General features: G+C 38.1%; 1 protein-coding gene across 2 annotated transcripts in view; it reads left to right on the top strand.

Moving 5' to 3' along the window:
- Window positions 1-23,613, top strand: part of klhl29 (kelch-like family member 29) — a 379,680-nt gene that overhangs the window by 303,416 nt on the left and 52,651 nt on the right. For both annotated transcript variants that reach the window (XM_087813067.1, XM_087813068.1), the window contains exons 11-12: window positions 6,883-7,065; window positions 13,841-14,021. In XM_087813067.1, the coding sequence (XP_087669193.1) occupies window positions 6,883-7,065; window positions 13,841-14,021 (364 nt within the window). The remainder of the gene's footprint in view (window positions 1-6,882; window positions 7,066-13,840; window positions 14,022-23,613) is intronic.

Here is a 23,613-nt window from a genome sequence, read left to right on the forward strand (position 1 = left end):
CCTTCATCCCTTTACTCGGCTCAAACCTCTGACTGACTGACAGCCGTCCCTGCGAGCCTCCTGTCTCTGAGAAAACCAACACACACACACACACACACACACACACACAATCAGAACCCACCCAGTCCTCCGACCAAAGTGCCGACTCCCCGTCAGCAACGCGGCTCTCGTGTTTTTGTAACGTTCTGACAGGTTAGCTTGTGAGTGTGTTTGGGGCTTCAGGGGTCAGCGCCGCGCTGCGAGTCTTCGGCGCCCAGATGTGGACTTTCTCTGACGGGTCCAGTCGAGCGGAAAGCCGGCGAGCGGGGAGAACGTGCGTCGGCAGTAGGTGATAAAGAGCGGCGAGCGTGGAGACGTTGCTGTTTATCACATGGACGCCGCACGTGTTATCGCTTAGATTCCATTAATTAGACAGTGTGAGGGACGACGAGTCGCTGGAGGAATCTCACAAAGTCATCGTTTATTCGCTATTATTCCGAAGACGGGCTTTTAGAATCGAGTGAACGATTCGATTTTGTTGCCAAAAACGGTTTTAAATGTTGCTTTTTGTAATACTTTGAGTGAACTTTAAAGATATTTGTATTTCAAACACCGTTTTTTGACTCAAAATCGAAAGTATTTTTGATCTATTTTTATCTTATCGGCACTGAAACTAGTGATGGTCTGATGAAGCTTCATGAAACAGTGTCATGTTGTTTAGAGGTCAGCAGGTGGCGCCATTAGTTAAAAAATGATGTGATGTTTCATTATAACAGCTGTTTAAAACAAAGGGAAATAGGTCAGAGTCCGCCATCTAGTGGCTCTGAAAATAATGACACTGCTTCTTGAGGCTTCATCAGACTACCTGAAACAGGTATTGAAACTATTTTTCGACACAGGGGGGGCCAAGTTGGGGCCACAGTTCAATCACACAATCATATTAAAAATAACAGTAATATTTATACAATTTAAATGTTTCCAAACGTTCATTTTAAACCACATAACAAATCAAATTAATTCCATGTTTAATTCAAAAAATATTTTATTGCCTTAAGTCATAGCTTTTTTTTTCATATTCGTGCGTACGCCCCTGCGTGGATTCACCTCTGGTAATTAAGGTTTTAAAGACGGTCAATAAAAAGTTACACAAGATCAAACTTGCCAAGAGGTGATTACATTATTATTGATTATTTTAGACTTGGTTTTCTTTTTGGTATGGACAGTTGCCGCAAGTCTTACAGCAATATAAATAACTTAGAGACGCACTGTGAAAGTGAACAAAAAAAAACAACCCAAAAAGCATCAATAATTAAAGAGTTTTCTTTGCTCGTGGCAAAAAACGTACAATTATATATGTGGAATACAAACTGTTGAACTTTGGTTCAACACAGCATCTTAACTACGGAGCCCCGATGATATCAGTATCGCAAAATATGCCTATCCTGTTTTACTCGTATCTCGTCTAGTTCATATCTTCTTACCATTCTTTCTGTTAAGTGGTGACTTTGTTTTTACCAACATGAATGGGTCCTAGAAAGAGTACTACAGATGCAGTATTTGCTTTAAGAATGTTGGTGATGGACAGACTGACAGACAAGGTTGGATGGATTCTCCATGGACGATGATGTTTGCAGATGACATTGTGATCTGTGGTGAGATCAGAGACCAGGTGGAGATGAGCTCTAGAAAGGAGAGAAATGAATAATGAGTATATTGGTAGAAGGATGCTGGGGTTGGAACTGCCGGCCAGGTGGTCTAGGGGAAGACCAAAGATAAGGTTTATGGATGTATTGAAAGAGGACATGGATTTGGTTGGTGTGAGAGAGGGGGGTACAGAAAACAGGGGTTAGAAATCTCTTCAACTGAGAAAAATCTCTAAATTAAGTAAAATGGTTTCACAACACGATCTTGAGCTTCTAATCCATGCGTTTGTGTCTTCTTGTTTAGACTATTATAACAGTTGTCAAGTCTTGACAAGAAGGAGCTGTCTCGCCTGCAGTTAATAAAAAACTCTGCAGCGAGAATTCTGACCCGCTCTGGTAGAAGAACTCACATTTCTCCAATCCTTAAAACTCTTCACTGGCTGCCAGTTTCTTTCAGGATCAACTTTAAAATTCTGGTTCTTACTTTCAGATCTCTTCATGGTCAAGCTCCTCCTTACATCAGTGATCTGATCCAGCCTTACACCCCAGCTCAGGCTCTGAGGTCCGTGGATCAGAATCTACTGATGGTTTCTGAACATGCTTCCCGACCAGAGGAGAGAAATCCTTCCAGACTGTTAATATATTTAATTTAATTTATATTTCTTATTTCATTTATTTATAATGTATTTTATTTATATATATATATATATATATTGGTAACAGAAAGTGTGAGTCTGCAATATTGTCTATGTTGGAGGCTTAATCTTAATGATCTGTGTTTTACTCTTCTCTGAATAATTGTTGAGATACATATTCTCAGTTCCTTATCTTATCTTAAACATGCTGCACTTATGGGCTCAAAGATCACCTAGAAACTATCCATTTTTATTTATTTTTTGGGGGGGGATTTAGTTAAACATAACAAAATAATATGTGTGAATAACAGTGCTTTTGTATCAGATAAAGAGTAAAAATTATATAAAATACAATAATCTAATCATTTTTGCATATTAAGTTAAATTTGATAACTTTATTTTATACTTTTTGTGCCTTATTTATGCCTGAAAACAGTCACGCTTTATGATGTGACTACTTTGTTAATTGAATTCCTCTTAACTTAAACACTGGCTAATTTAAAATAGAAAGAAGCTGCGTGTCCATCTTCACATTAATTGTGAGATTAAGTGGAAAAAGAAGCCGCTGATGCTTCCAAAAATGTACAAAAAAAGGAGAAAATGAATATCATCATTAGTGTTTTGTGTTTTTGGCAGTGGAACGGAGGTGAAATACAACGTTAATCACTATAAATAGTGATTCGGTCTGTAGGAGTGACTGAATTATTGTCGCTGCTTTCATGAGTGCAACATAATGTAACTGTTGGCGAGCGATAGAAGAAGAGAGTCAATAAAAAAAAGAAAGTGTGGAGCTGCAGTTGCAGGTTAAAGGGGGCAGAGATTCTGCTTCACTTTATTCTTTATAAATGTCCAAGTAGGTCTGCGGCTGCTCTATAAAGGCGCACTAACATTTATTAGTGGAACATTCAAGGTCTGCTGAAGGTCTGAAGTGCAGTCTGGGGTTCATCTCGGGGGGTCGCACATCTTTCACAGGCTGTCAGGGAGGGCAGTGACTTTGGCCCCTTGTGAATCGTGTTAGATTTTTTTTTTCTTCTGTGTGGAAGTGTGTGCCGACCTTAATCTGTACAATTACAATTTATTCTCAGGCGGCGGCAATATCTCTGCCCAGGAACAAAATCCTAAAATTAAACCTTGAGGAAGAAAACATAAATCTTTCAGCCTCTCCTCTGTCTAGGTTAACCCAGATCTGTACATTTGAGACACTTTGACTATTATCCACTATAAGTGGATCTCACATGTTGCTATGCTGTTATTCAATTATGATTTAATATATATATATTTTTTATTATATTTTTTTCCAAATATTTTTATATGTTTTTATTTGTTAAACATACTTATTATAATTAATATTAGAATTTTATTTATAAAATATATCAGAACGTTGGATATAATTCAGCTACGTGTTATTATAATTATTATTACAATTTCATGTAGAAAATATATCAAAACTTTGATAGAATTTACCTACATGTTATTACAATTATTATGACTATTTTATTTACAAAATATATATGTAAATGTTGGATATAATAAGATATTATAATATAATATCTTTAGACTTAGATTGTGTCATCATGTTCTTTCTTTTTCTTTCTCTTTTTGTTCTTATTTTTATTTTTATGAATAATCGTGTTTATTGCTGTGTCTAATAGGATAAACAATTTCCCAAAGGAGACCTCCTGAGAGATCAATAAAGTTCTACCTAATTTACCTACATTTTATTTTAATTATCATAACAATTTTAAATATAAAAATATAATGACATTTTAGATATATTTTACCTACATGTTATTATAATATTTTTAGTCATAAAATATATCAGAATTAAAACCTATAGGTTTAAGTTGTATTCGTTTTAAGTCTCTAGTTTTGCAAATCCGATCTCATTTGGGTTTTTTTATACATAGATTTTTTTGTCTATTTTCTTTCAAAGGTTCCACCATTTCTAAATGTATTTTGTTTGCAGTTCCTTATGTTTTATCCTATATTTGTTATATTTTTACTGATTTTTGTTTCATTGTTATCTTTTTCCATTCTTCGAGCACGAGAAATAGGATAAAATTATACATTTCTATAAGTTGGGGCCAAAGTTCAATCACAAGGACACGTAAAAAAAAAGAAAAAAGTAGCAAAATAACATTTAAAACTTTACAAACATTATTTGTAAAACACAAAACAGATCTACTTCATTCCATGTTTGATTTTGAAATATATGAACAAAAACTGCATGAAATCATAATAACTCCACAGGGGGCCCCTGTAGGAATCTGGGCAGAGCAATCATTCCGCCAATTTTCCTCCCATCTCTTATCAATTTTAGAAAGTAAAAACTAACAAAAAATCGATTTATTGATTAAATGTTTGTTTTAAAGTATAACTTTTTTTGCATCTTCTTCAGCCCTAGTACACTAGACAGGTAACTAAGTACCATAATTACTGATTATAAGCAGTTAAAAAAAGAATGTAATTGGCGGAATAATGGGCGCTACATGTTCCTTAATCTACCAAACACTTGAGCTCCTCTTGTTCCCTTTCTATTTCCCCTGCTTCCTCAATCTTATTCTTGGGAAAAATCTCTCTGTTTTGCCCTCTTTGGAAGGAAAAAAGAGGGGCTTAAGAGACAAAAAGAGAAGACGGAAGAGACAGCCACCTATGGATGTGCCTGTCAGGAGAGCGTCTGTGTGGAAAGATATCGATCCGGGGAGATGAAACAGTGGTTATCCTTGATTCAGAGTGCATGAAGATTAGCCTTCTATCCCGGTCTTTCTCTCATTCCCCCCCTTCTTTTTTTTTTTGGACTTCCATAGCCTCACACTGTTCTTATCTCCCCCCTCCATCGCCCTCCTCTTCCTCCCCTGGATTGCCTCCCTCTGCCTGTCTGCCTGCCTGCTTACAAACACACAACTCAACCCTGCTGTCTGCTCGCACTGTTCCCGGCTGCCAAGGAGCCTAAAGACCCAAGACTCACGTGGCCTCCTGCCAACCAGTGTGTTGTTTGGATCATTCAAGTCTTTATTTTCCGGTTCTGTTTGTATATATGCGGGTTTCCCGTGTGTGAGATCACGTTGAGGAACGAAGAAGAGACTGGGATAAGTAGCCGGTTGAACATCCGGGAGACAGGACTGTACACAAATTGATTCCTCCACATCGATTTTGGACATTTTTTTTTTAAACCCGTCTGGGGGGCTTCACACGTGAGCGCAGGTTAATGTGCCGGGTTAGAACTTCTGCTGGGTGCTGGTGCGAGACAACAAGCAGAAGCTCAGCACGTCGGTAATTGAGCTTTGCTTTCTCATTTAGCTCAGCAGTTTCCGAGTGGAAACTTTTCTAGGTTTACATTACGAGTTTGCATTTTTGGAACTTTAATAGACTTGCAGGGTTATGGATGTTCACACTGCTGGTGTGTCAGCATATGAACTTAAATTTCTGATTGTTTTCTCGACTAATTAAATGTGTTTTAAGTTTGTAGAATTGTCGTTTGACAGCTTTAAAATATAGTCTATTCCACAACAAGTCATTACTGAATCAGGAAGTCTCCATTATCACATCTGTCAGTTTGTCCTTCATGAGACAAGACAACTAATGTCACTCACATGTTTAAAATGTCTTCCTCTCCAAGATGCAGTAAGTCCCTCATCATGACCATGTTTTCAACTTATTACTTTATAAAGTTCCCCCCCCCCCCATGAAGTATCGGCGAATGAGAGGTTACGAGACCGGAGTCGATTATGATATAATAATGGCTTCATTCCTACTCAAGCCATCTGTAATCATGCCCCCGCTTTGTTTATACAACGAGTCCTTTGAAGGTGGAGACTTCAAGAATTAATGACACGCGGTGACAAACCATGATGCTTGACCAATCACAGCAGAGCGGGTGTGGCTATGATAAACACAGTGTTTTCAGTATATAATATAATAATATATATATTTTATTTTTTTCTCCAGTCATGCTTTAATCTTTTTTGTTATTTTTATCTAAAGGTCTCTCAGTCAAAATAATGCAGACATTAAACCAGTCTGTGTTTCATAAAGAATAAAGAAAAAATTACAACAACATTTATTCAATTTTCTCAACGAATGTTGAAATTGTGATCCTGTATTTGTTTTTAAATATTTCATAATGTCAAAATAATAAAGAGAGAGTTAAAAGAAAAAAAAGAAACTTCCCAAAAAATGTAACTACTCAGTCCACCTAAAAATGAACAATAAAATAGTAAAACATATAAAATATTTACAATGCTAAATTTATATATTTTATTAAATGCAATTTTACTTGTAATAATAATATAACATGTATGTACGATTTTATAGTTTATATCCAAATAAGAACATACATACATATGGGAAAATATTTGGCGAAAAGTGCAAAAAATAGGAATATATTTCAATTAAATTAAAGAAGGAGAAGCTCTCAGTCTGTATAATTCTAGTTGACATGACATGTCATGTCATATTGTTCAATTACGAGCCACACAAACTTTCTATTCCGTTGAAGCTCTTGATTCAGTAATTGTCCCGACATCCCTGCATTGTCCTGTTTGTTGTGCTAAAAACCTCTCCCCGCCGCTCTCCTTTATCTCTTCAGCTTCCTCTGATCCTCTCCCTCGTCTTTTGTCCTGCAGGTGTAGCGGAGGTGATCGTGTTGGTGGGGGGGCGGCAGTCTATAGGGATGAACCAGCGTTCCCTGACAGCCGTCACCTGCTTCAACCCCCAGAGCAGTAAGTGGTATCCTCTGGCCAGCCTGCCCTTCTACGACCGGGAGTTCTTCAGCGTCATCTCGGCGGGCGACAACATCTACCTGTCAGGTGAGTGTCACCAAGATATGTGTTTTAAATGTATATATATATTTTATTATTTACATTATCACTAGAAATGTTGCTATATACAGTGTGAATGCTGAATCTGCTGAATCTGTAAACTGAAATGCTAGAAAGTATTGAATTAGTATTCAAAGAATAAAAAAAGTGTGGTAACAGTACTTGTATTTGTAGTAGAAGTAGTATTAGAATTAAAAGAAGTAGTAGTGTGAGTAGAAGAAGTAGTAGAATTAGTAGAAGAAGTATTAGAATTAGTAGTATAAGTAGTATAATTAGTAGTAGGGTAGTAGTAGTAGTGGTAGTAGAAGAAGTAGTATAATTAGTAGTATAAGTAGTAGTAGTAATAGCGGGAGTAGTAGAATTAGTAGTGGAATTAGTAGTTAAAGTATAAGTAGAATTAGTAAAAGCAGTAGTAGAAATAGTTGTAGAATGAGTAGTAGAATTAGTAGTAAAATTAGAAGTAGAATTAGTAGTAAAAGTAGAAGAACTAAAAGTAGTAGTAGAATATGTATTAAAAGTATGAATATTATAAGTAGTTCAATTAGAAGTAGAAGTAGTGAAAGTAGAAGTAGAATTAGTAGTAAAGGTAGAAATAGAAGTAGTAAAAGTAGTAGTAGAATTGGTAGTAAAATATGAGTAGAATTGGTAGTTAAAGTAGAAGTAGAATTAGTAGTAAAAAGTAGTAGTAGAATTAGTAGTAAAAATAAAGTAAAAATAGGATCTCAAAGGTGCTTACTGCAATCACACAATAATGCTTTTACTTACAATATTACATATTTATTTTAAAATGTACACTCACAAATGTGTAACGTTATCTTCACTTTATGTTCACTTGTATTTATTTTATTATAAAATATATTAATTATAACATTAAAATGGTTGTACTCTAACCCTTCCTGGGTTATTTCCTCAAAAATATGCACATGTTTTTTTTTTTATAACACAATAATTATTCCATGCAAATGACTTCAAATCCATGCATGAGTACACACTTTTGAGCAGATTTAATTGTAATGGAGTGCCCAAGTGCCACGTTTGATTATTTCCTCCTGTAATTACCATCACATTAAGACCGTTCCAGAAATATAGTTTAAAAAATATCTGCACAGGAAAAATTAAACAATGGACCAAATTGCGGGTTTTATTTGATTTGGTAATTTCACTGATTAAAAAATAACAAATTTAGCCAAGAAATCTGGAGGTCTTTACAGGTATTACATATTTGTGCATAGCTTGTTAAATAAATCTAACGAAGACAAAAACATGTAAGTTTTAGCATAAGACTTTTAAACTATAAGACATGATTACTATTTTTATTATTTATTAAGATATTTTAACTATACAGCACGGCTTAACAAAAGGTTGCACCTGTCTAAAATTTCAGATATATATACTTTTAGCATTATAGTTAAATTAATTATTTTTTACAAAAGCAGTAACAAGGCGAGATGAATAAAATATAACCAGTCTACCAGAATAGTTGTTTTTACGTTTTGGCAATCTGCTTTTATGACCGCATTTAGTCTTCTTTTTTTTTTACGCTGCCGTCCCCAATTTCTCACCATAGGCTCTTAGATACCAAGACTATTTCCCTCTTCAACAGCACCAACGATCATCTTTGTTTTGGTTTATTTTTTGGTACATTAACGTTGTTGTAAGTACCATTTCAGTCCATCCTGCAAAATAAACATATTTATTTGGTAATGTCTGTTATTTGATTATGTTCTAATTGTAAAAGGAAAAGTTGAAGTGTATTCGTTGCTTGTAAGTTTAATACGTGGGAGTGGTTCGGCCAATCAGGGTCGTCGTCGACTGACACATTCTGTTGGGGTATAAGACACATGCGCCTTTTTGCTAATATATGAATTTATTAAATGAATTGACATATTTATTTGGAACTTCTTTCAAACAAAAAATGTGTGAATTATTCGTACATACAAAATAACACCAATTAAACAAAAAAGCAGAATAAAAAAAACATGTGTAGTAGTAGTAGTAAAAGGAGTTAATATTTGTTTTATTGCATATTGCACCATATTTTTACACAGATATCCATACAATAAATACATTAATGTATAAACACTATTACATAATATAGTGTAATATACAAGCATATGATAAATAGGCATGACTACACATGATATACATCATATATGTCACATGTACAGATTGGAATCCAGTAGGATCTGGAATCCTACTAGTACAGATTTGGAGATTGTCCTGGTAGTATTCCCATTTCTTCTAGGACAGTTTAGAATTCCAATATTCAGATCCCAATACAGTAGTAGGATTCCAATCTAGTAGAGATTGGAATTCACTAGTAGAATCTGGAATCCTCCTAGGACAGATTGGAATACCAATATTCAGATCCCAGTTTAGTAGTAGGATTCCAGATCATACTATTAGAGACTAGAATTCCAATCTGTAGTAGGACAAATTGGAATTTTACCAGGACAATCTCAAATTCTGTAATAGTAAACGTTGGAGTTCCAATCTCTACTAGTAGGATCTGAATTCCAATCTGTACTAGTAGGATTCCAGATCCTACTGGATTCCAATGTGTACTGTGACATATATATTATTACTATTTGTGTTGGTTCTCACATGTCCTCTTCCATATACTTGTTTATAAAAAAATAATTTTTTTAAACACATTTATATTTGTACTTTGTTTTATTTCTGTCTCCAGACTGTTCCACAAAGTCACTCCACAGCTCGATATGCACATCATTTTCAGATTTAAACGAGCCTGAGGCTTCTTCAAGTTTAGTTCTCCCCATATAAACGTTCAATGTTCGTACAAAGTATCATTTAATAGCTCAGTTGAAGTTTTGGTCACTAATAAAAAAAAAAAAGCTTTTTAAAAGACGTTCACATTGGTGGCATGTGATGTCATCACATACGGAACCGAAACGAAAGGGCCGACCCAAATGGTACTAAATTGTTCTGGAAAACCATCGTCTTCGCCTGCGCTTCTCGCTTTTGCGCTGCCTGGTAGAGCGCCATCTTGAGGCTATTAACCTGGAATGATCAATTGATTAGCCACATGTTTTTAAGCATCTGAAATAAGTGGCGGTTTATCATCTAGAAATGGCAGTAAATAAATGACAAAACTTTCACTTGTTTTACATCATCGATTAGCGTCAAGCTAACTCATGCTTGTGTTTTAAACGCACAATAATAATTGATTTTTGATTTATTTTATATCAAGCAGGCATAAAATGAGGATTTTAATTAAGAATAGTAACTCCGACTACAGCGATGTCACTGTACCAACAAAAAAAAAAAAGCCAAGCTGCACGTTTCCCGGTTTAAGTTGTTTTAAATGTGCTCCAGCATGTTTTTCAGATGGCACGATTTGGCAGAAGCATCTGCTCAGAAGCTGTGAGGGACCCTGAAGTTTGGTTATTAAGAATCCAGACAGGGCCGTTTAACAAGACTGGTCTAGCCTTTTTTCTCTTGTTGTTGTTTTTTTTTTACCCACTAGGCCTTTTCGGAACACTTCCTTCCTTCTGTTTTTAATTGACACATTTCGCTCGGAGCGAGAAAATCTTTTACTTTTTTTTTTTTTTTTGATGGTCCCGCACGCATTAATGATCTCTTGACGCGGGATATTTTCACCCCGCGAGCACCCCTCACTCGGCAAACAGAGCCTCCCCTGGTCGTCCTTGTTTCTCGTGGATTCTTTGAGGCGGAATTGAAAGGCTGACCGCCCTCAAAAGCATCTGTTGCTTTAAAAGCTTTGACTTCTCTGTTGACATCTTTAAAGCAATTTTTTCCCCAAAAAAGCTACCGTTTTGGATGAAAAAATCTTCCTATTTTTTGGGGGGTTTTTTTCAGAATCATCCTTTTTTTTTTTACCACAAGCCATGTGCGACTTTCTCTAAGGGACATCTAAAGCTGCTCCCCCAGAGGTCGACCACATTTATCTGTCCACGGTCCATTTGTGACAGATTCCTGCACACCCGGACATTGTTCGCTGGAAAATGCAGCAGGATTTATTCTGCATGTACCTTTTTCCCATTCCACTCTTTTCATATAAATGTAAATGTGTTGTGTGGGACTCTGTGCAGGTGTCCGGTGGATACTGGTTGGAAAAAAAAAAAAAAAAAAAAAACCCGGCGGGGAAATCATTGAGCTGCAGTGTTTCAGGAAGGTCAAATGTAACCACAAGTGTTACCACCCGACTGAATTGTTGAGGAAACTATCAGTAATTAAAGGGTGGTTGTAGTTCAAAAAATGTGATCATACGCTTCTTGCGTGTGGTTCAGTAGACGTTATCATGGAAGCTTAGCTGATAGGTTTAAGGGTGGAACGCTATCAGGAATAAGAATTGGAATTGTTGGTCCTAAAAGATACAAAGCAGCTTTAGAAAATGTTTCCTCTCACATAGACGTGTCCACTGTAGGGAAATCTAGGCCAGGAATGAAGAAAAATACCAACCATCAGAAAATATCAACCACTGCAATTATATATATGCATTTTACTACCATTTAACTTGACTTTGGTCTCTTGAGCCAGTATGTTAAACTGAGCCTGAGAAATCGGTTTCCTTCTACTGAGAAAAATCTCCAAACTTAGGAAAATGGTGTCAAAACACGATCTGGACCTTATAATCCATGCATTTGAGTCTTCTCTTTTGGACTATTGTAAGTTTGTTTTCATGTCTAAACAAGGAGTTGTCTCGCCTGCAGTTAATACAAAACTCTGCAGCGAGAATTCTGACCCGCTCTAGTAGAAGAACTCACATTTCCCCGATCCTTAAAACTCTTCACTGGCTGCCAGTTTCTTTCAGGATCGACTTTAAAATTCTGGTTCTTACTTTCAGATCTATTCATGGTCAGGCTCCTCCTTATATCAGTGATCTGATCCAGCCTTACACCCCAGCTCGGGCTCTGAGGTCTGTGGATCAGAATCTACTGATGGTTCTTGAACACGCTTCGGGACCAGAGGAGAGAAATCCTTCCGTTTTTTTATTCGTGCAGGCTTTTCCTTGATTTTGTTGGGGCTGCTGTGTTTGTCTCTATGTTATCTTGGCCTTTTGAAGCATGTACTTAAACTGTGTATTGTTTTTGATTGCTAAAGCTTCTCGCTACCCTGGTCTAAGAAAGACACTTTACAAATACTTACTTGCTTACTTACCATCCTGATTTGGAGCCACTATGCCGTAGTAAATTCCCTAGTAATGTCTTTGTCATGTGTGAAGCAATTTGTCCTTTAAGGCACTTCTTGTCAATCTATCTAAGGTTAAACAATTAAGACACACCTTCTGGGCTCATTTAAAGTTTTTGCAATTGTTTCACACTGAACTAAATTTCTTAAAGCAATGATGGCAATTCATTGGTCAGCTGGTTCTTTCCATAAATTAATTATAATGTTGTCCAACCTGACTTTCTGCACAACACAACTAATGGTCCCTCCCCATTAATAAGGCAAAATATTCCACTGAAACCCTGAAAATATGTGAAGTAAAAACCATTTTAGCTGACTATATTGTTTAGGTCATCAAAATATAGTATCAGAGAAAAATGTGGCCATACAGATGGAACCAAGTTTTTAGTTATTTCACACTCTTTTTGTTTAGTACTTTATTCTGCATCTGTTCATTCATAGTTTTGATACATTCGGTGAGAAACTATTTTGTAAACAATCATGAATCACGGCCATCGCCGCCATTGCCGCCATCGCCGCTGCCACCGGTGGCCACCATCATCACCGCCATGACCGCCATCAACGCCATCACCGCCATCACCGCCATCACCGCCATCACCGCCATCACCGCCATCACCGCCATCACCGCCATCACCGCCATCACCGCCATCACCGCCATCACCGCCATCACCTGTCACCGTTATTGTTATTTACATTTGATGATTTCAACTAGATCTGATTTCATACACAGGATTATTATGCTACTTTTTTTTTAATGTAGATTGTACACGATTGTAAATAAGTCTGTAGTGCTACTAAAATGTATTACAGTTGTACTGCTAATTGATCATTGTCATGTCCTCAGGGTTTTGCATGAAGCTTCATGAAGCCTCGACCCTTTTATTAGACCCCATTATATGTCACTCTCAGCTGTATAATCCATTGTTTCAAACTTATATTGTTATGAAACCTCCTATTTTTCTTTTAACTGAGGGCGCCACCTACTGAGATCTACAAGATATGACACTGCTTCATGAAGCTTCTTTAACCCATCACTGGTACAAGGGGAGTCTTCAAGGGCTTTTAGGTCGTTTTCCATCGTCTATAATTCTCTTCGGCTAAACTGTTATTCTTGTCAAAATCATCATTTCTAAATTTTTAGAAATCGTCCACATAAACACTGGAAGTCTATTTAATGGTCTACATGGGAGAGTTAAAACTGCAGGGTATACACCGCCATGACCACGTCTCCTTCGATCTATTTCTTGCCTGAGTACATCAGTAGACGAGGTCCTGTGGTCCGTCTCTGTGAATGTTTTTCTTGTTTGCAAGTTGCATGAAGAAGAAAATCAAAAAGTTAAAAGGAATCCAAATACCCATGAGCTATTTACATCAGATAAATATTAAACCAGAATACAAAGTGAGGCTAAGGCAGATGGTTAGCTCGCTGGATAGCAACAATGACTAATGAGAAGGTATAATGGGTTCAAATCCCATTTACAGTAGGTTGCCAGTGTTAGCCCTTTGGCAAGGCCCTCCGCTCTCAACACTTGTACGGTTAGTGGATTTAAAAACAACATTCTGGTGATAAAGTCAATGTTTTTTCTTTCAGGCGGCACCGAGTCTGGGGTGATGTTGGCGGATGTTTGGTGCTACATGTCGCTGCTGGACAACTGGAATCTGGTGTCCCGGATGACGGTGCCTCGCTGCAGACACAACAGTCTGGTGTACGATGGGAAACTCTACACCATCGGAGGACTGGGCGTGTCAGGGAACCTGGACCACGTGGAAAGGTCAGGCTTACTTTTCATTCCAAGACCAGACATGTTGTGTGTCTCTGCGTTTGGGTTGTATGTCGGGATGTTTCTGTATTAGTTGTGTGTGTATTTTTGTATTAGGGTGCTCAGTGTGGGTTTTTATTTCAGATTTGGTGTTCATATGTTTCTGTGTTGGATTAGTATGAGTGTGTGTTTTTGTTTTGGGGTGCTGAATGAAATTGTTCTTCAGTAGTGTGAGTGGTTTGTGTGTGTGTCTTCGTATTTGTAGGGGTGGTTTGTTTGTTTTTCTGCTTCTGTGTTGCAGTAGGTATCTGTTATTATACTTCTGTGCTAGGTTGATGTGTGTAATTATACTTCATGGTGGGGTTGGGATGTGTGTGAGTATATGTCTGTGTTGAGGTGGTGTGTGTGATTATACTTCTATGTTAGGGTGTTGTGTGCAATTATACTTCGGCATTAGGTTGGTGTGTGTGTGATTATCCTTCTGTGTTGAGGTGGTGTGTGTAACTATACTTCTATGTTAGGGATGGTGTGTGTATTTAAACTTCGGCGTGGAGTTGGCTTGAGTGTGATTATACTTCTATGCTGAGGTGGTGTGTGTGATTATACTTCTGTGTTGAGGTGGTCTGGTAATTATACTTCTATGTTCGGGATGGTGTGTGTAATTACACTTCAGTGTGGGGTTGGCTTTAGTATGATTATACTTCTGTGCTGAGGTGATGTGTGTGATTATACTTCTTAGTTGAGGTGGTGTTTGTAATTATACTTCTATGTTTACAATGGTGTGTTTAATTATACTTTGGTGTGGGGTTTGCATGTGTGTGATTATACGTATATGTTAGGGATGATGTGTTTAATTATACTTCTATGTTAGGGATGGTGTGTGTAATTATACTTCGGCGTGGGGTTGGCTTGAGTGTGATTATACTTCTGTGTTGAGATGGTGTGTGTGATTATACTTCTGTGTTGAGGTGGTCTGGTAATTATACTTCTATGTTAGGGATGGTGTGTGTAATTACACTTCAGCATGGGGTTGGCTTGAGTGTGATTATACTACTGTGTTGAGGTGATGTGTGTGATTATACTTCTTAGTTGAGGTGGTGTTTTTAATTATACTTCTATGTTTACAATGGTGTGTGTAATCATACTTCGGCGTGGGGTTGGCTTGAGTGTGATTATACTTCTGTGTTGAGATGGTGTGTGTGATTATACTTCTGTGTTAGGGGTGGTGTGTGTAATTATACTTCTATGTTAGGGATGGTGTGTGTAATCATACTTCGGCGTGGGGTTGGCTTGAGTGTGATTATACTTCTGTGTTGAGATGGTGTGTGTGATTATTCTTCTGTGTTAGGGGTGGTGTGTGTAATTATACTTCTATGTTAGGGATGGTGTGTGTAATTATACTTTGGCGTGGGGTTGGCTTGAGTGTGATTATACTTCTGTGTTGAGGTGGTGTGTGTAATGATACTTCTATGTTGGGGATGGTGTGTGTAATTATACTTCGGCGTCGGGTTGGCTTGAGTGTGATTATACTTCTGTGTTGAGATGGTGTGTGTGATTATACTTCTGTGTTGAGGTAGTGTGTGTAATGATACTTCTATGTTGGGGATGGTGTGTGTAATTATACTTTGGCGTGGGGTTGGCTTGAGTGTGATTATACTTCTGTGTTGAGATGGTGTGTGTGATTATACTTCTGTGTTGAGGTAGTGTGTGTAATGATACTTCTATGTTAGGGATGGTGTGTGTAATTACACTTCAGCGTGGGGTTGGCTTTAGTGTGGTTATACTTCTGTGCTGAGGTGATCTGTGTGATTATACTTCTGTGTTGAGGTGGTGTTTGTAATTATACTTCTATGTTTACAATGGTGTGTTTAATTATACTTTGGTGTAGGGTTTGCACGTGTGTGATTATACTTCTGTGTTAGGGGTGGTGTGTGTAATTATACTTCTATGTTAGGGATGGTGTGTGTAATTATACTTTGGCGTGGGGTTGGCTTGAGTGTGATTATACTTCTGTGTTGAGGTGGTGTGTGTGTTTATACTTCTGTGTTGAGGTAGTGTGTGTAATGATACTTCTATGTTGGGGATGGTGTGTGTAATTATACTTCGGCGTGGGGTTGGCTTGAGTGTGATTATAATTCTGTGTTGAGATGGTGTGTGTGTTTATACTTCTGTGTTGAGGTAGTGTGTGTAATGATACTTCTATGTTGGGGATGGTGTGTGTAATTATACTTCGGCGTGGGGTTGGCTTGAGTGTGATTATACTTCTGTGTTGAGATGGTGTGTGTGATTATACTTCTGTGTTGAGGTAGTGTGTGTAATGATACTTCTATGTTGGGGATGGTGTGTGTAATTATACTTCGGCGTGGGGTTGGCTTGAGTGTGATTATACTTCTGTGTTGAGATGGTGTGTGTGATTATACTTCTGTGTTGAGGTAGTGTGTGTAATGATACTTCTATGTTGGGGATGGTGTGTGTAATTATACTTCGGCGTGGGGTTGGCTTGAGTGTGATTATACTTCTGTGTTGAGATGGTGTGTGTGATTATACTTCTGTGTTGAGGTAGTGTGTGTAATGATACTTTTATGTTGGGGATGGTGTGTTTAATTATACTTCGGCGTGGGGTTGGCTTGAGTGTGATTATACTTCTGTGTTGAGATGGTGTGTGTGATTATACTTCTGTGTTGAGGTAGTGTGTGTAATGATACTTCTATGTTGGGGATGGTGTGTGTAATTATACTTCGGCGTGGGGTTGGCTTGAGTGTGATTATACTTCTGTGTTGAGATGGTGTGTGTGATTATACTTCTGTGTTGAGGTAGTGTGTGTAATGATACTTCTATGTTGGGGATGGTGTGTGTAATTATACTTCGGCGTGGGGTTGGCTTGAGTGTGATTATACTTCTGTGTTGAGATGGTGTGTGTGATTATACTTCTGTGTTGAGGTGGTGTGTGTAATGATACTTCTATGTTGGGGATGGTGTGTGTAATTATACTTCGGCGTGGGGTTGGCTTGAGTGTGATTGTACGTCTGTGCTGGGGTGGCAAGTGTGTGATTATACTTTGGTGTTGGGGTGGTGTGTATAAGGTTTTTGTGTGTGTGTTGTGCTGGAGTGTGTGTAATTTTGCTTGTATTGTAATATCAGTTAAAAAAAATGTTGAGCTGCTTCCTTCAGCTTGGACTGGCATTTTAAAACAAAACTAAAGACGAATAAGAAGAGGTTCAAAAGTCAAATGAATATAATTAGCTTAAGAGCGAAATATGAGCTGAAAGAAACTCGACTTATATCGTTAAAATGTCCTTGATCGACTCTGCCTTTCATAATTAATTAAAAACCTGTAAATACACTCATTATAAAAGTCATTAAGTCACTATCAATAGTTTTTTTTTTTTTCTCCTGTCTGGAATCTTGATACTAATATAAAATGTTAGCAGGTTAACAAGCTAGAAAATATAAAGGTTAAGTTTGTGTCAAATTAGTCTTTTGGTGGCTTTTTGGATTCAGAAAACATGGATAGTCGCCTAGATAATTTTATTTTTTCTCTCCGAGCAAGTTGTTTTGTGAGGAATTACTGCGCGTCCCGTCGCCACTGAATCCCTCCACTTGAGCTTCAACTCATCATCAACACTTGAGCTCCGCTGCCCACTTGTCTCCTCGGCGTCCGCACTTGTTTGAGTTCGGCACGAAAAGAGGGAATCGACAACATCGCCGGAGGGAAAAAAAACCCCAAAAAACAAGGTCAATGTTTGAATGTGCGGCTCCAAGAGTGAGGTTCGGAGTTGAATCTTCCCTCACCTGTGTGTGTGTGTGTGTGTGTGTGTGTGTGTGTGTGTAGCTTCAACCCAGATTAAACAAAGCAATCAGAAAAGCGTTAGTGAGTTTATTAGCACGGGCCGCTGCCGCTCGTTACCAGGCGGCTCAATCGATCTCCCGAGCTGTTGGTGATGCACAACAGTCGTCCAAATGAAACCGTCTAATTTGATATTTCCCCTTAATGTTGCACCGCAGTATCGTTTTGACGGCGGGTAGGTGGGATATTCGCCCCTTAATGGAAACATGTTTGATTCCCACTTGCCTAAAATGGCTCATTTGAAATCTGTCAGCGCGACTTAACGGCGCTTCACGTGACGTGCGTCTGATTAGCTTCGGCGTTCGCTTCCGTCTGAGTTTTGGGGTGTTTTTTTGTTGCCACTCGTGCCCCTGGATTCATTTTAGTTGATGACAAACAACCAGAGAACGTGGTGGGATCGTTTCCATCTGTTTTTTCATTCGTCTTCTTTCTACCTCGTGCTTTCTACTCGCTCTCACCACAAACCTCTAAGTTGAGTTGAGATGTTTTTTGTTTTGTTTTGGGGCTGGTGTGTGAATGTGTTGGGGTAGTGTGTGTTTTTTCTCTGTTGCAGTGATGTGTGTGGTTTTCTGCTTTTGTGTTGGGGTTGTATGTGTCTAAATGTGTTGGGGTGGTGTGTGTATTTCAATGCCAAGGCTGTGTGTTAGTTGTTTTATGGTTAGCGTGTGCAAGTCTTTCTTGTTGGAGTGGTGTGTGTATTACCCTCTGCGTTAGGACAGTGTGTATTGTGTGCGTCTGTGTTTGCGTTTGTGTTGCAGGTGTGTATTTGCTACTGTTGTTGAGTGAGTGTGTTTGTGTTGGGTTTTTCTGCTTCTGTGTTGGGGTGTTGTGTGATTGTGTTAGGGTGGTGTATACTTGTTTGTGTTTTGGTGGTGTGTGTGTTTTATTGTGATGGTGTGTGTACGTTTTAGTGTTTAGTGTTTTATATGTGTGTTTCTGCTTCTGTTTTCGGCTGGTGTGTTTGTGTTGGAGTGATGTGTGTGTGTGTGTTAGATTGCGGTGGTGTGTGTGTTTCTGCTTCTGTGTTCCGGTGTTGTGTGATTGTGTTTGGGTGGTGTATACTTGTTTGTGGTATGGTGGTGTGTGTGTTTTATTTGTGATGGTGTGTGTATGTTTTAGTGTGATGTGTTTTGTACGTGTGTTTCTGCTTCTGTATTTGGCTGGAGTGATTGTGTTGGGGTTGTGTGTGTTGTTTTGTGATGGTTTGGGTGTGTGTTTGGGTGGTTTGAGTGGGTTTTTGTGAGAGTGGGATGTGTGTGTGTGTGTGTGTGTGTGTGTGTGTGTGTGTGTGTGTGTGTGTGTGTGTGTGTGTGTGTGTGTGTGTGTGTGTGTGTGTGTGTGTGTGTGTGTGTGTGTACTTCTTGTGGTGTTGTGGTAGTGAGTATTTTTGTCTAGAATGTGTGTGTTAGTGTTGTAGTGGTTTGAGTGCGTGTTGGGGTGGTGTGTGTGTTTTTGTTTGTTGAGGTGGTATGTTTGTGTTGTGGTGGTTTGTGTGTGTTTGGTTGTTTCACAGGCGTGTGTGTATGCGGACACATTATTTTTCTTTGACCATTTATGTGTGTAACAAATTTGACTACACAACTCGACATTTTTAAGATGTTCGTCTTCTTAGATTTTCAACATATGTGGGTTCAGGAATTGTTTTGTTGTCTTGATAAGATGTTTGATGACGCACTCGTGACCTCCATGACCTCGTGTTGTCGGGTCGTCTCCGGAGCGCCCTCCGGCAAGTTGTATCACGCCGCCACAGATCATGATGCCATTGTTGCACTTCATTGCATCTACTTCCTGTTCCATCCGTCACATCAAGCGAACGGATGTCAATAGAAGCAGCAGCAGGCGTGGGGGTCGTCGGCCGCACTGAAGTCGTAACAACACAATCGACACAATCCATGTCGCGCACAGGACTCTAAACTACGCTGACGATCAACAGCTATTTAGTCGAAGACTGTCAAAGATGCTTTTTTACCGAATAAAATTCCTCTGAACCTGATCTCATTTCCATGATGAAGCGAAACAGTTTTTTATACGCCAGCCTACACAGATCGAAACCTTTTGTGCTTTTGCTTTGCTTTCCTATTGGAGCAGCATGAAACTAAATATCATTTTCTGAAGCGTCGGCTTTGTCTCTTAACCCACGCACCATTTCTTTTTTCTGTGTTGCCATGTAAAGAGTGTAATTTATACTGTCATGAAACACAACGTTTGGATTAGAGGTGTGGATAAAGGAAGGGAATGTACGCATCATTAAGTCCGTCTTTCCAGAGGCAAAACTAGCAGAAGTTCTGATCATATTCTGAAGCTTTTTTTTTTTTTTCTTAAATTTCATATCTGCTTTGATAAATGAGCCCCATTAAGGAGTGATCCGTTATTTTGTAGCTTACCGGCAGATTTGGCCGTTCTGGTGTGAAGCGGGTTTGGCTCGACTGCGGTGCCGCTTCGCCGGCCAAACTCTAAAGATAGACGGCGAGGGAAGCCAGGTCCGCTGCAGGACTCCATCCTGGCCGGAGGAGATAAGAAACTAACTGTGGCCCTTTAAAAAAGAAAAAAATCCAACTGTTATTGACGTGTAATAATGTGGGTTGATAGAAAAAAGGAAATATCAGTGTTATGCTGGGGAGCTATAAAGGGTTTATCCCTTGTGTTGTCTCTGGGTCAAGGTGACCCGGTTGCAAATGTGTTTTTGGTATCCCTTGTGTTGTCTCTGGGCCAAGGTGAACGAGGGATTCCTCAAACATTTTTTTTTTTCGGCCACTGGATCACCTTGAACTAGAGATAACACAAGGGATACCACAAACACATTTATTTTCTGCCACCGGGTCACCTTGACCCAAAGATAACACAAGGAATACCACATACACATTTGTTTGGGAATGGAACTCCTGTTGTGTTATCAGTTTTATCTTGACCTTTAAAGTATATACTTTATTGAATATTGTTTTGATTGTTTAAGCGCTTTGTGACCCTGGTCTGGAAAAGCGCTATATAAATAAAATGTACTTACTTACTTACATACACATTTGTTTTCGGCCATGGGGTCACTTTGTCACAGAGAGAACACAAGGGATACCACATACACATTTGTTTTCAGCCACCAGGTCACTTTGTCACAGAGAGAACACAAGGGATACCACATACACATTTGTTTTCGGCCAACGGATCACTTTGACACAGAGATAACACAAGGGATATCACACACACATTTGTTTTCGGCCACCGGTTCACTTTGACACAGAGATAACACAAGGGATACCACATACACATTTGTTTTTGGCCACGGGGTCACTTTGACACAGAGATAACACAAGGGATACCACCAACACATTTTTTTTGGCCACCGGCTCACTTTGACACAGAGATAACACAAGGGATACCACATACACATTTGTTTTCGGCCACCGAGTCACTTTGACACAGAGATAACACAAGGGATACCACAAACACATTTGTTTTCGGCCACCAGGTCATTTTGACACAGAGATAACACAAGGGATACCACATACACATTTGTTTTCAGCCACAAGGTCACTTTGACACAGAGATAACACAAGGGATACCACATACACATTTGTTTTCGGCCACCGAGTCACTTTGATACAAAGATAACACAAGGGATACCACAAACACATTTGTTTTCGGCCACCAGGTCATTTTGACACAGAGATAACACAAGGGATACCACATACACATTTGTTTTCAGCCACAAGGTCACTTTTACACAGAGATAACACAAGGGATACCACATACACATTTGTTCTATGCCACCAGGATTATTTCGTATTGTAGTCGATACATTCCTTCGATAATTCTATACATTTTCTTTACTATACAACCCTTTACTTTTAGGTACACAATCTTTTTTAAATATTATTTTCAATTAGTGGTGATTTAACCCTTTTTTTGTTATAAATGTACAAATAAACAAAAACTTAAACAATTAAAAATAATTAAAACAAGTTAAATAAAATATGAAATAACTCATAATGAAGTGATTGGTTGATGATTACCTGACGTATATTAAACCTAATGATCTCGACAACCACCTCACTGATGGTTTCTCGCTCCTCATCATGAAACTCTCCGCCTTCTCAAAAATAAAGTCTTCAAGGAGACGTCTCAAAGCAAGAAGGATTCCGCCCTTTCTCCAGAAGCGGCAGGGGGTCCGAACCGACCCTCGGAGGACGGATTCCTCGCCTCTGCTTTTCCCCGCTAATGACTGATGTGAGTTTCAAATAAGACGACGGGAATTTTGGGGAGGCTTTTAACTCGCAATCAGGTGTACCCCGGTGCCCACGCCGGTGCTCTTCGGGCGCGTTGATCCGTCGGCGAAGCGATATGATTGCAGATATTGAATAATGCATCGCTGTCTAATGATCTGTCAATCAAAAGATTCTTTTTGTTTTATTTATCATAGGTCTGCGTGTCCTGGAAGCTCCACTGACACTTAATATTGCATGAAGCCTGTTAGCAGCGCGACACCGAGTGCTATTGTGTCGTGAGTTCGTCAAATATACGTTGTGTTCAACTTTACTGTGAGTTTATCTTTAAATATTGTGTAGATCTATTATCTTCAAATGTTTCTTATTTATATAAGTGAACAATATCACAAACAAAATCACACAGTATGAACATAAACAAAATACAATAATAATAAATAAATACATGTTTTTTGATGGGTTGATGAAGCTTTATGAAGCAGTGTCATATTTTTCAGAGGACAGTAGGGGGCGCCCTCTGCCTTAATATGATTTTTAGGTAACTTTTCAAAGCAATAGATTATAAAGCAAGGAGTGACATCTAGTGGACCAGAAAGTGTTGTTTATTTGTATTGGTTCATGTTCATATTTTTAAATAGATGAGTAATTTAAATGGAAATGTTCAATTAAATGAACAAAATTAATTTAAAAATATATAAAATAATTGGATTTAAAAACACTTTTAAGTCACATGTTTTTGCTTAATAAGTTGACCTTTCATTTCTACTATTTAAATGTCATTTTTAATTCAACCTTAAACATAAAAATTGACTTTAAAAAGTGATATATTATCGAATAAGCCCTTAACAGAAACTCATGGAAAGGTCAAACATTTTTTGTGGCATTTTAATTTTTTTTTTTTATTATTCGGGTCTCAATATTGTTTAATAGTTTATATAATATATTGTACATTTACTTTTATAATAAGTACTCCTGGATAAACTGTACATCAAGATTCACATTTAAACATGAATTGACCTATAATTTCTACATAAATTCCGTGACCTTTAACTTTCTTGGAGGATTAAGTCTGGGATAAAAAAAACAAGTATTACTATTGAAACTTCAGTTTTATTTTAGTTAAACTGTCTTCAAATTTCTTCCACCAGCTGAGCCTGAGTCGATGACATTAACAAGTTCTAAAACTTGTAATCTGAGGTTTCGCCCCATTGACTCTGTGATGACTCTGTGATTTAGGAGGATTATTAACACGTCAAAAATATCAACGCTGTGTTTTATGGCTAAACTCACTAAACTGTGGAGAAGACAAAAGTGGGCGCATGGTCAGTTAAATCTTGAAAAATGACACTCAATTAAGTTTTGACGTTTTTAAGTTTAAACTCACGATGATGCTTGAAAAGTGCCTGGAGGAGGAAATTATTTTACGAATGACACTAAAATGTGTTTAAAGGAAAGATTACAATCAAATCTTTGTTTGTTTTCAGGGTGAAAAATAATCTATAGGATGAAATCCAAGCATAAGATTATACTTTTACTTATA

This window comes from Callionymus lyra, chromosome 17 (genome assembly GCF_982586985.1).
Source record: "Callionymus lyra chromosome 17, fCalLyr1.hap1.1, whole genome shotgun sequence".
NCBI classification, from domain to species: domain Eukaryota; kingdom Metazoa; phylum Chordata; class Actinopteri; order Syngnathiformes; family Callionymidae; genus Callionymus; species Callionymus lyra.